General features: G+C 39.4%; 1 protein-coding gene across 1 annotated transcript in view; it reads right to left on the minus strand.

Annotated features, from left to right (window-relative positions):
• LOC135072740 (uncharacterized) overlaps positions 1–14,140 on the minus strand; it is a 59,574-nt gene extending 45,434 nt beyond the window's left edge. Inside the window, exons 1-2 of the mRNA XM_063966778.1 lie at positions 13,596–14,140; positions 13,413–13,470 (exon numbers count right to left, since the gene is read on the minus strand). Of these exons, the coding sequence (XP_063822848.1) occupies positions 13,413–13,470; positions 13,596–13,661 (124 nt within the window). The 5' untranslated portion in view covers positions 13,662–14,140. The remainder of the gene's footprint in view (positions 1–13,412; positions 13,471–13,595) is intronic.
• Positions 14,141–14,164: the final 24 nt, after the last annotated feature.

The following is a 14,164-nucleotide window of genomic DNA, read 5'->3' on the forward strand; positions in this document are numbered from 1 at the left end:
CAAGTCAACAATAACCGCCTCATGCGCAGCGATTGTTCGCAATTATGTCGTTAGCACGCAGAAGGCCAACGCGCAACCTACCTCAACAGGCCTTCCGCCACCAGGCTCATATCTCCAAGCTTAGAAGATAAGCGTTATAACGACACTCCTAATCAATTGTTTAACAAATACAAGATACCAGAGCCTCTAGAACTAGATCAAATAATGCTGGCTTAAAATATAGAGGAAACATTGCAAAAATACATTTTTCTAATAGATACAACTTTTAATAATTTTCTTTTGATAATAGGTTTTGTAATACCTATGAAATTCCGTTTTGTATGGAAATTGAGTTTTTTCCGGCAATTTCATATTACTGTCATAATTATGGCAATATTATGTTTAGGAAAGGGATAATTCTTTCTAGAAACCCATCCATTTAAATATTAACAGTCGTGAAAATGATTTTAAGCCAGATAAATGCTTACAAGCTTTCTTGTTTGTGCAGAGACCGCCAGAATAAATTGTACAATGTGACATCTTTTATTAATAAATACTTTTTTACTTAAAAAAACTGTTAGGAACTGCATTGAATGATGATGAAACGTTGTTGTTATTAACAGGTCATTGTAGATGGTAAAATGTAAAGATATAAAAACAGTCCAATGAAGAAGATGTAAATGCATAATGATATAATGATTAATAAAAACCAGCGTCTTGTGACGTAAAGCGGCATCTGAACGTAACGGTTAAGAGGAGGAAGTGAGATAAGAATGAAGCGATGCTCATTGGCTGCTGAAAAACGACATTAATTGAATAAATGGGAATGGGTAGTTGACTTAGTTAGGTTTGTCACTTTAGTGGGTAGGTCCTGCTCTCTAGGTAGGGAAAGCTCCACATAACCCATTGGTACCCTCGGGCCAATGAGTATGCAAATCAAGGCATTCTTCAGGTGCAAAACAGAAAAAAAAGAAAGTGAAGTGTTGCAGAAAAAGGAACAATAAATATTTTCGAAATTAGGTGACCATTGACTGGTAAAAAGAGTTTCAAAAAACCATGAAATATTTGAAAGACAGCCTAAACTGCTATTATTCTGTAACCAGCTTTTGATATGCAGATGCAGAGAACTTGATTCCAATTGGATTTCAATAACCTTTCCCGAGATGCAAATACGGACGAGTAATTTATTGTAAAGTTATGAACGTTCTTACCGGTGCGCAGGAGTCGTATGTGGTTATCAGCGGTGTGGTTTTTGATTATGCGTCGATTACCGGCCAGCTGATCGCGGGCGGGGGCGCGGGGGACGCGGCCCCTGATTGGTCGCCGGCTTGTAATCTAGCGCGAATGGGCTGCGCACTTCGCACGCGACGAACTTTATTATTCTTCACAGCATTCACAGGAGTTTAATGATTTTAATAAACAGTACTACCACATGCTAATGTGCGGAGTTGGATATAAAATATCTTGAAACTATTCTAACGACTCGTAAGGGGAGAGATCAACATAGTCAGTTGCAATTTTCCTACATTTTTGCTATCTATTCGATGTGAATAACATGAAACACCTTTCATAACACGAGTCGAAGATAACTAAATAAGATTACAGAGATTGGGATCGAAGGTGAAGGCTGGTGATTGAATATTGGAAACATCGTTTCGAACGAGTATAACTACCTACCTACACTCATATTCATATGTAAAAGACACATTTCACGCGCTGTAGATCCAATTTATAATGCAATGCTATTTTCGGGGGACAGTTGACAAGGCAAGGATGGGTCGACATTACGTTGTATCAGGGTTCGTAAATAAATAAACAATTTCCGTAAATATTTTGTAACATCCGCCGGTGACAATGGAGCCGAGCACCAACCTGCACACATTGGGTCACTGCATTGTTTGATAGAATTAGTTATTCGATCTATTGTTTCGACCTCTGACTTTGAAATGAGTTAATTTATCGACTAGATAATTAAGAAGGCATTCAACATTCTGATGGCCTAAGAGGTAGAATCCTTTCTAGGGCAGCTGACCCGAAAGAGCAGAAATATTTTGGACCCAATAGTACCAACAGCTGGAGTAGTGCAAAAAACAAATCCAAAATTTGATAATCCAGTAAAGCCTGCCTAGCAGTTGGAAAAAATAATCGCGAAAAGTGTGACGTGTAAAGGCAAAGGTATATCGACATCTTGCATTCAAAAAGTTGCGAAACGGTACGGGCTGGGCCGCTCATAAAACAGGTAATCTTTCGGAATGTGTATCCAATTTTAAACTAAACACCACACGTCGACTGCGCTCAGCTGGAGGTGCGAGTGCGCTCGGGTTCGTGCAACTAAACGCATAATCGAACTCGATTTGTGGGAGTACTCGACGATGAAAATCGGCACACGCACGTCGCTCGACTTACTGCTGCTACGTTTGTAAATTTGACTCAAAATTAGAACTTGCGATAGCATTTACGAGCAATAGGTTAACAAGCAATTAAGTATGTGTGACGGTAGATATAAAAGAAGACAAGAAGGTTTTGAACACTTATCAGCTAATGGTCAACTACATCTAGATACAACAGTGCTAAAAATCATATTATTTTCCATCCAGCTATTGTCATCTATCTTTAAGAAATCGTCGATCTAGAATTTCTTACATAAGAAGATATCCACCTAATTATCTCTGTCTCTATCTTAATCGAGGATATCTAACTGTTTCTAAATAACTGTTAGAAGATAGAAGAATCCACATCATTGATATCATCTGAGGAGCACTAAATTGAAATTCATTCAACGCGTTCCGCTTAAAAAACAGAGTTACGTACGTGTCTATATGAAATAATTTCTCCGTGGCCGTCTAAGGATAAGTGAGGAAATTCTATGTAATAATATTCCGCTATCGTCGGTGCCAGACGTACACAAAAGGATGTTTGAGCAGACACGACAAGAAAAACGATTCCGGGAACATTATGTAGCTGCGCCAGCGCCGATGCGAGTGCCGCCACAATCGCTCCTGACAGTGAAGGGCTCTACCATTATTTTTACTATCGATAATCTTACCTACCATACATTTTTTCAAAGAGTAAGCGGTGATTTCTTGCTTTCGAGATCTAGTTTATTGATCCAATATTACAATGATGAAAAGACAATCTGAAGTAGGTAACTAACATTTTGATATGTTGTTTAAATATTTTTTTAAGGAATGTTAATAAAATTTTCTATATTTCTTCAAGAAGCACACGGTGAAATCCTAAAATTGTGCTAAGCCAGTGAATCAAAACTAATCCAGCATTATACGTTTTACATCGATATACCATTAGCAATTCCCAGCACTACTTCGTTATTTAGTTTGATGTATCGTCATCTCGCTCGGGCGAGTCGTAGTGATGGCTGGTTTTTGTGCCGGCCGGCGCACCGCGTCGCTGCGCGAGAGCAGGGGGCCCATTCACTCTGCAATTGCCAATTGATGGTGCAAAATGCGATTCACAACTGACAGGGCTAGCAAGCTTTTGACAGAGTGAATTAAGACACATTGTCGTTGGGAATTACGATTCATTTCCCACTGATCACAGACTTCAATTGGACTTCAAGTGCGGAGAAGAAATCACTATCATTTACTGCGTGTTAGGTCTATGTGTAATTGTGTATGTATAACACCTTTAACTTTTCACGGCTAAGGTACCATTGTCCATAACATAACGTATTAGACTAGGTAGACCGAAACACTAGCTAGCAGACGAACTGCTATGTACATTTCATTTCATCGTTTATAGCACTAAAATGTTTCTGGGTTTTGCTATAAACCTTAACAGCTTGTCACAACATTATTAACTGATCTATTGGTTACCCTGACTCTCATCATCAACCATTCGCAGTTAATAAAAGTAATGAGTGCCTTCAATTTTATAGGCTAACTCAGAAACCAGGCAACGGCAATGTAACTGGATTCTAGAACACGTTGCAAGGCAGCCCTGAGCGTCGCTAGTGTAGCGAGTCCGCCGTCTCTTCACATGAGGCTTCGGAGAAATGTGCATCAATTAATTCATCCCGTTTTGGAGTAGACTCGTTCACATCACCCGCAATGAATGCCAATCTGTGTCGGCAAAAACAGGCCGGACGACGGCCGAATTTGGAAGAGCCGGGATGCGTGAGGAATGGCGATGGGTTTCAAGGGCAGGCTGTAAATTTTGACTCCATAGAGCCATAAAGCAAGTCTATACGCATTTTGAAAGTGCCATGTTGTTAATGTCAGGTAACAAATCGGGGTCCGAGCTTCACTGAGGCAAAATGGATAAGATGAGCCAAAAGACAGCTCTCACTTTTGCACAAGCACAACATCCCATAACGAGATGGACAGGATGATAAAGACAAAATATACTAGAATCGTTTGAAGGAACTGGCCCACAACAACACAGCTATGAAAAAACAATTTGTACGTTTAGGCAGATACGGTAATATTTTATCTCAACTAAGCCTAAAAAGTTCTTTGTAGGTAAAATATATTGTCAAATTATAAGAACCGTTGCTTCAGCTATACAAGAAATAGGATAGGTCATACTCAGCCAGAAGGCGGCGGCACCACCTGAGCAAATAGTGACATTGCGCAGAAATGTAGGTACCTTTGTACTTGGCAAATAACGCTCAAGTCAAGGACGGCTATGGCAAACATTTTATCATCGTCACAGATGCGTGGTTCAGTTAAAATGCAAATGTCCGCAAAAAGTGGGCGATTGATTTCACGTGATAAATGTTCGAGGCGGGAACACGCCATCGCGGCATCGGCGTTGAAAACTGGCATTCACGTGCAAACAAAAGTTTAAGCATCATTAATGTTATTAGCATGTTTGGCATCCAATGAATACACAACCGACTGTTTGTCGTTCATTTTTTATTCATTCCATAATTTCATTGGCATTTTGAAATGGAGTTGACGGAACACACAGGAAATACAGAAATGTTAGTTATTAAAAGTAGGTACCTAGGTAATTATCAGGTCATATTAACGTTAGATCCTTGAAATTAGTTTGTGAAGTAGGCACTACGATTGGTTTATTCTTCGAAACAATATTTATGAGTTAAAGCCTGAGCCAATAGTACCTATTGGTTATGTTTTCATATCCCAATAGATTAGGCAAATTGTTTAATTTTTATAAAAGCTAAAACAATATCACTGGACAGACACACAAAATCATTGGATAAGAATGATAATTTGTAAACAAGCCGCAAGTTCTATTAAGTTGAAAAACTGGATCCATCGACTCCGTCGTACCTGCACGTTGCAAGTCGGTTTTGGCGTTAGAATTAATCGAGTAACCATATTCTGGTACCGCACCCAAGCGACAGAATGTGCCCGCTCCGCAAGGAAAGTTCTGGGCGATAGTAAAAAAGGTTATCACTCATACGAGCCCGCACTATTCGCGCCACTAAGATAGCGCTGTAAAACCTCACCTAAATAAATAGCTAAAGTAATGTGTACGTCGGGATCTTGCGTCAGGCAATCATTTCTAGCTTACGTAATTATAGGTAGCCATAGCTTTTCTGTTGCTGGTTTGTGGAAAATAATGTAACAACTTGTAGTTTACTGCGATTGCTGTCTGCTTAAGGCAAAAAGCAAGCAGAATTTTACCATTACCTGGGTCAGTTAGAGCGCAAAAATGAGAGCCGAGTTGGTAGACGTTAATGTGTGTGACATTACTTGACTTGCAAATATCTTTTCCTAGACTAAGACAGATCTAGCACTAAATTCCTGTGAAAAGCTAAATTGAGGTAATATGTAAAAACTTAGCTGTGCTCTATGTAGTACTAGATATCTTACGCATAAATACACTTTCTTTAAAAACTAAAGATTCGATTAAGTACTTGTCTTGCTTGAAGGTGAAATGATATCCTTTGGTGTAACAATTTTATTGCATAATACCTAGCTAGTGGCAAATGAAAAACTTGACAAAGATAATGGACACGTAATAAGGCGGTTGGCTCGCAAGACTATAATTTTGAACGGACGCCAATTGCACCTTCCTTTTAATAAGTAATAACGTACAAACCACAAGGGTGACATTCATGGGGGCGATGTATACGACTGAATGAATATTTTTCTGTTCCTATTGAAATAGATATAAAGATTTAAGAGTTGTAAATATCTGCCGACCATAGTACAAGATTTGTTCAGTTGGAACTACTTGCAAGGCATATTAATTCTCCTTACTTTATTAAAATTCAATCAATTTAAAAAAGTTCATAAATCTAGAAATTATGTTAAGTGAAGTGAAAGCATGGATGGAAATGTCTAGAAGAAAATTATGAGTAATACAGTTGATAATAATATGTTTAATCCAGTCCATGTAGCGTTATCATTGGAAGTGGAAAAGTTTAATAAGATAACAAGTTGCATGCATGTGAGCGGTCTAATAAAATACTGTAAGGGGGCAGCTACACAATACCACAAAGCGTAAAAATCGTTCGTGCGACGCGGAACGGCTGTAACAGATATAATAGAAGGCTGGGGAAATTAGGACAGCTACTCACGGCTGTTGAAGAAATTACGGCAATTGATTTCATAAATAACTTATAGAAGGAGAAAAACGGAAGAAGCACCCAATTACTGTAGGTTTCCCAAGTGCAACCGTATCACCGCATTTCTCTTAGAAAATGTGTTTCTAGAAAAAGAAGTTAAAGTGAATTTAATAAAAAAGAGGATGTACAATCCCTTCTTGAAAATATTAGCCCTATGGTAGATATAGTATCTTAAGGCATTGGGCGATATTTTCAAGCCGGTTTATATTGCTGCGCGGGCGCACTCGTGTGCTCTCGGCCTATCGCGATAGCGGCCAGACTGCACGACTAGGGTATGCAAAACCGAAAGTTTATCAAAAACCGATTTTTTTTTCGGTTTCCAAGAAAAAAAACCGGTTTTCGGTTTTTAATCGGTTATTATCGTTCTATTTTTTTTTCAATCAACTAGTAGTTACATACAGCGATTTGTTACGTCCTGTCCGTTTTGTGTTAGATTAGGTACATTATTTAAAAGAGGGTTATAACAGTTTTGATAAATTTAGCTTATTCATTAGGCATTATAGGCACATAATGCATAATGAATAAGCTAAATTTAACTCAAGGGATGGTAGTTTATCTCCATTGTACGTAATAATTGTCAACGAATACGTTTTTAAAATTCATTACTCTGTCGGTTTAGTATTTTGTTAATTACCACCATGTACGTAATGTACATCAAAAACGTATTTGTATACAATTACTATTGATATAAGCAATATCTTAAATTAAAAAGTATAATAAAATGTAAAAAGCTTTATTTGTGAACGTTAGGTGATTACGATTGATATTTTAAGCAATATCTTAAATTAAAAAGTAGAATAAAATGTAAAAAGCTTTATTTGTGAACGTTAGGTGGTATTTCTGACAAATTTCAATACACTAAGTATTACAGTAATAAGCTTCTGCAGATATCGCAAATAAATGAGATTCAATGTTCAAAACAATTCAGAAATAAAAACTGTTCAATTCACTCACACATAGGTTAATTATTCACTGCAATAATCACCAACTATCTGAATCGCGGGGTGGGTCATGTCAGGTGGCGGTCGCGGGCGGTACGAGTCTTAAATAATTATCGGGGATTCCCCGTTCAAAGGTAAACGACGGAGTAACCAAGTGACAATGTTGCCAAGTTATAAATTGTAAAATAACCAAATATTCGTCAAATATCAAAATACCCAGGTTATATTATAATAAAATGATATTGCTTATTTAAGGAATTTGTTACATGTATACAGATAGAAAAACCGATTTAAATCCGGGTTTCGATTTTTAAAACCGGTTTTAGAATTCGTCGAAAAAGGGCGGTTTTTCCGATTTTTCGGTTTCCGATTAACCGGTTTTGCATTCCCTATGCACGACGCGCGATAAGTGCTCGCGGTAGGGGAGCATACTATTACATGCCTGAAATTGTATACCACGCAAAATCAGCGTTTTTATAAAGAAAACGTCGACGCGATTCTTGGAATTTGGTGATTTCAGAGTTAAAAGATTTTTTTTACCAACTTAAGAGGTAGACAGAGGGCAAGACAGTCATCGACAACAGGTGTCAATCCATTTCAAGAGATAAACATTCTTAAAATTCCAATTCGCCACTGACAACGTTGAAATCAAAATCGGTAAGGAAGTAAAAGAAATAATTAAATAACATCATATTATTGATTTCAGTTTAGTAACTTGAACTGATATCTGGAATCCCAGCACAAAGAACACTTTATGCATTCCCAAGACAAATATGAAAGAGGCTACTGTTCTCCAAGATTTAATGCTACAATAATGACTCCTGCTGACATACGTCGTTAACCATCGACGTGGACAATCAGCCATACGCCGCGACTCTAATGTCCTTATAAACGCGCTTCATTGTTTCACGGTCAAAATTAACCGGGTTGTCATGTGCCCTTCAGAAATGGGAGCGTCAGGATGTTACAGAACATCTACTTGGGAAAAAACGCGTTCGGTGACGCTTTAAATAGGTAGGTACACTCCACACTAGCTTGTGTTACAAAAGAAGCTGCAATCTTTACCAGTAAACTGAAGGGTGAAGCGAAGTCAATAATAATACTAGCTCCATCTATTGTAGAATAACATTAGGTTAAAATAAAACATACAGAATTCAAATAGTTAATTAGCCTTCTATTCTGTATTTAGCGAATACACATAGGCATCGTGTCTCACGTGTCAGTCCGTCTCATTAAAATAAGTTGCTTACTTTCATGACAAGATCGTCAAGTCTGTATTTTTGTAACCGCCCTTAGAGTTAAATAGTGCGATTTGCGAGCATTACGCTAAAACGCTGCGTGTCCGCGCCTCAAGGAACTGCCATTGTTCCGATCAAAGTACAAGGAACCTTTTGTCTTCAGAGCGTTATATTGCAGCAGCATCACCAAATAAAGGAACACTGAGCAACAGAATTTTACATTGTCTCTCTGCAATTCATGTTGAAGAAAAGCATGGAATTGACTGAATGTACGGGATAAGACAAAAATGACACTCCCTAACTTGTCTAAAAATTATTCGGAAGCTCAAATAGCAAAAATACAAAATTCTACAAATGCAAAATATTGAAAAAGAACCGAAAGCCAATCCACAACTTCTAATAAAAACCAGTTAAGACTAAAATATAAACAATATAAAACTAGTTTTGTCTGAAATGGCAGTTGCTAATTTATGGCAAATGTTTCTCATCATTAAACAACTTTTGAGTGAATTCCTAAAAAGGGCACAAAACTTACATAAAGATTAAAATTATGGAACTAAGATTAACTTCGTTACATAAACCAAAATATTTTGTCTATAAAATTAAAATTGAACGGTAATTCCGAAAAATAGTATTTATAAACACGTCGCGGTTCACCACCTATCAACTGTTGATAAATTGTGTATGTTTGTGCATGTTGTTTGACCTTTAACTGTACAGCCATGTTTATCTCGCTAGTTTTGTTTATTTATTCAATTGATAACGCTTTTTATATAAACAATAAAATATAATTACAGTTATTGCAGATAATAATAATAAATATTTATATTAACACAAATAAAAGAAGAAAGTAATTTATATTATATTACTATAAAAAGATAATAATAAAAAATTAAAATTATTAAAATTTAGGGTGACTTAAACGTACCGTAATGAGTAGACATGTGGGCTCACAACAACTACCGAAAAGGTACGAAGTACGAAACGAATCTTAAGATTTATTGACATGATTACCTAATAAGACTAAAAAGAAAAAGAAAAAGAAATAATAAGAAACCATAACATTATTTCTTCTTTCTCTCAAACTACAAATAAAATAAAACAAAAGAAATGAAATGAGAAATGACTAATGGTCAACCTGTATTAGCTATTGTCAAATAGTTTATTAATAGTACTAAGATAGTAACGCGCCTACCATTGTGGGTACTCGAGTGGATTTGATAACACGGCTTATTATTTTGAGACTCAGATTGACACTCAAAACAACTGCACATCCTGCTGAAGTGACCAAACCCAGGATAACGATAACACGAGATAAGGCCTATGATGTCAGGTTTGTAAAGAAAACAAAGGATATTCTAATCATAATACACGGTTTAGTTTTAGAGGCTACAGAGCTAGTTACCGTCTCTACCTGTCTCTAATGTAGACAAGTTAAGATCTCTACCTGTCTCTAATATGTAGACTATCAGGCGTTGAAAACTAAGATGATGAAAAAATTGACAAAAAAGTTCTCTAGATGAAAGAAGGGAATTTGGAAGGGCGTGGTAGCTCCTGGCTCCGATTTAAAAAAAATATGAAGGGCAATTAGATAAGTTGTCAATCAATCAAAAGGGTTATGAACCCTTATGATTATGGAAGAAGATGATAAAAGCTCCCAATCACTATTTTTGTAAAATCAGCTGACATGATGTCATACCACACAAACAGATACTCAATGTACGTGATGATAAAACATTGTTTATAATTCGGTTACGTATTCATTGCTAACTTTATTAACTGCTGTATTTTCTAAAAACAAATGCCATGACAGTGAACTCCTGATAGTCTGATAGCAGGCAAGAAGTGTGTCGTCATTGTTTTGACAAAATAAACGCATTGAACCCTGAATCAACGCCTGATCATTGGGAGTTAATATAAGCAAAAGCTTATCTGGACCTTGAGTGTGATGTAACCTGTAGTATTGCAGATTCCTATTATTATGGTAGGTTAGGTTTAGGATATTCATATTGTAGTAATCTCTGAACAGAGCTCGAGGTATTTCTATAGTCTATAATACAACTAGCAACAATAAGAGGGGGATAAACATTAACTAACATCAAGATTAATGCAATAAATGCGTGAGAAACCCTTGAATAGAGCAATCGACTTCAGAAGCTGGTAGACGAAAAAGGCAAAAACAATAATTAACAGCGTGGACTAGCGATGGACGCTTTTATTAAAAATAATATCAATTGCAATCCCTTAAACTGCAGCGAATTAAAGGTAGATTTTAAACTTCTCTCAAGTTCGTCTGTTTGTCAGAAAATAGCGCAAGAGCAGCTCAGTGTATTTCAATGATACTTTCACCGAGACAGCTTAGCGCCAGCTTAAAACTTGCGCTCTTCTTATCCCGTCCGGCTCCCGCGGGACGCTAACTAGGTCGCAGCCGCCTACAGCAGCTAAATGGAATTATTCAAATAATCCAGCAGCTATCAAACTCCTGTCTGCTGTTCGGCCGGCGGAAAAATTCAACAACTACGAAATAATTTATGCTGCCGTCGCAAAACGCGCCTATTGGTGGATATCGTTTAATAGGAACAACGCCTATAATAACTTTGTGAGGCGTGTGTCATCTTAAAATGTAGACAAGATAGGTATGTCTCAGTGAATGGTAACAGCATTGTTGTGTTCCGGCAGTTATAGGTAAGATAGCCAGTTCCTCCGTGGTTGAGGATTCCGGGTGAAGCTCGCTTCCATCCTCGGCCTGATCATCACTTACCATCAGGTGAGATACAGGCCAAGAGCTTCCTCGTTGTGGATAAAAAAAAACATCTCAATACTGTTGCTTGCACATTGACACTTGCCTAGAAAATCCTACTTACACACTACACTGGCAATCAAATTATTTAAAGATCTATTTCTCTCAACCAATGCTCCCATAAGTAAGAATTCCAGTTCCGAAACTCAAGTCATACATCAATGTTAGATCATGAAGAAGTTTTTGCAAAGGAAGGAAATGGTTTGGTAATAAAGATCTCGAATACCTACATTTCACAATAGAATAACTGTTGAAGCGAAGAGAGCCATGAAAAATATGTGCCTACATAATGTATAAAGAATCAAAATAATTTTAATTGGTAACGCACGCTAGCACACGAAGACAAAGACAATTTCTGACAATGTTTTCTATCGAGTACATGGTGAGACACGTTCATATCTCGATTATTTAACATGGGAATGTCTAATGTAATGTAACATCAAAAGATTTAAATCAGGCTGTAGCTGACAAACAGTTCATTGGCACTCAACAGCCCGGGGCAGGGAGCCGGTAGGTACCGAGCGCGGGGCAGCTAGCGTAGGTAGGCCTATTTTAACGGTCTCTGTTTTTTATTTCGTCCCGACCAAGCCAGAAATTTGACATTTGAACTGTTAACGAACACCGATAGCAATCGTTGAATTTTTTTTGTTTATGCCGTCAGTCGGATGGGCCAAGTTTGACGTTTCATAAAGTGTGAGCTCTAGGAGTAAAACTAGGATTTTGAACTCGCAATCAAGTTACACACGCTTGAAAATTATTGTAACCCCATTTCCAGTAGTCAAAAGAATCTAGTACTAGAGGGTTGATAGCAGGAAATAACATTGCTATAAAAGAACCAGATAAACCAAGCGATGAAGCAACGAATCGAATATCGCCGAAAAATAAACGAACAAAGTAACGAAGTTTTCGTTCTTACCGAAAAAAATAAAGTTAAATTGAAAAAGACGGTGAAAAACTTAGCAGCTGCTTCAGCAAATTGTAAAAAGGCAGTTCAGAAAATAAACAATTTCTAATTACAACGACCGGTTCGACCTAATATGTACAACAGAGGACAGGTAGGAAATTGATTAATGTGTTTAAGCCCAGCTTCGGAGGACCGGCCCTAACTAGACTAAAGGGCGAACTCGGGAAGCTCGACGGTACATTATTAAATTTACCAGTAACAGTTACCGAACAAGCTTGTAAAAATAACCAAGACCCTCACTTCCGGCAAAAACTCCCGTATTTTATAAGTTCATTATTTAATAACGCATTGACAAGCGAAAAAATAATATAACCCTCGCTCGTAGCCACGTAGGCATAACACAGCTGTTTGTCGAGCTATTATTGATAAAAGGGACCCCCTTCCATTACAAAAACGACCCCCTGCCGGCAGCGGGGCGACATGTTTGACCCTCACGAAAGTCGCTACGTTACATGGTATTACAGCTGATCGGCACAACATCGATCGCACAAGACACTGGACTAGTAGAATTAGGTAAATAGTGTAGTAGAGTTAGGCAGTTCAGTCGTAACCCACCTTACATCATTACAAAGGAATTCGAAAAATAATGAAGGAACTGCCCACCACAATGGATAGGCGTGTTCTCGCGACATTTGCAACGCAAATTGTCACTTCGCTCGAATTAAAACATTGGAATAGGTTCAATTAATTCATTCGACGTCCGATTACATCGATAATGCCCAAGGTCACCCGCCAAGGTCACCTCGGATGCGCTTCGATCACTGGAGCGGCTCCGGAGCGTGCACCGGCCACGTCCGAGCACGCGGCGCGGGCCCCCACCCGGCAGTGCTAATAGGAACCTAATAATGGCAGGTACGGGATGAATCGCTTCCGACCGGTCGTAATGGCGGAGGTGTTCCGTGTCGCAAGCGGAGCGGAGAGGTGTACTCACCGGAGCCGGCGCGCTCGGCCTCGTCGTCGGACTCGGTGCCGGAGTCGCGCTCCTCCACCTGCAACACACGGGAGCATGAGAGCGGTGGCGGCGGCGGTTCGGCTCCGCTCTTTGTTCTCGCGGCGGCCATTTTCTGGCGGCTGTGACCTTCGGCTCGCGGAGCCGGCTCGCGGCGACACCCACCTTCTCGGAAACGTTGTCTTCATTCAACGAATGCGTCCGCAGCTTGTGAGTCAGAAACTTGAGCATTATTGAGCGTCGGCTCGGCCGCTCGACCCGCTCGGCGCGGCGCGGGCCGCCTGGGGGCTGGGGCTATGGGGCCGCTTCCCGGCGCATCTTCCGCGAGCCGGCACGACCGCCTGCCTCGAGCGCCGGACTACTACTGGTTTGGTTACGAGTAGCCTTGCGTACGACGCAGTCAGCTGAAGTGCCGCCGCGCACGGATCCGAAACGGCGTAACTCCGAACGCGCCGAATTCTCCGTTTCCTCCGCGGGTTTTCGATCGGAACGACACACGATTCACGGCACGGACGCTCGCCGCGACTTCTGCGTCGATATTCCTTTCAAAATTCGCGTAAAACGTTCTCGAGAGGCACTCGAAACGGACTCGCCCGGCGACCCATTGATGACAAAGAACCGGAACACGCAGAGATCGGCCGCGATTGGACAAAACATTACAGAATAGGATCGAAATTTAATGCAACACGCTCCGTCTCGCTCGCACGCGCGCCGCGGGGGCTCGCCGCGCCGCC

This window comes from Ostrinia nubilalis, chromosome 6, assembly GCF_963855985.1.
Source record: "Ostrinia nubilalis chromosome 6, ilOstNubi1.1, whole genome shotgun sequence".
In the NCBI taxonomy this organism is placed as follows: domain Eukaryota; kingdom Metazoa; phylum Arthropoda; class Insecta; order Lepidoptera; family Crambidae; genus Ostrinia; species Ostrinia nubilalis.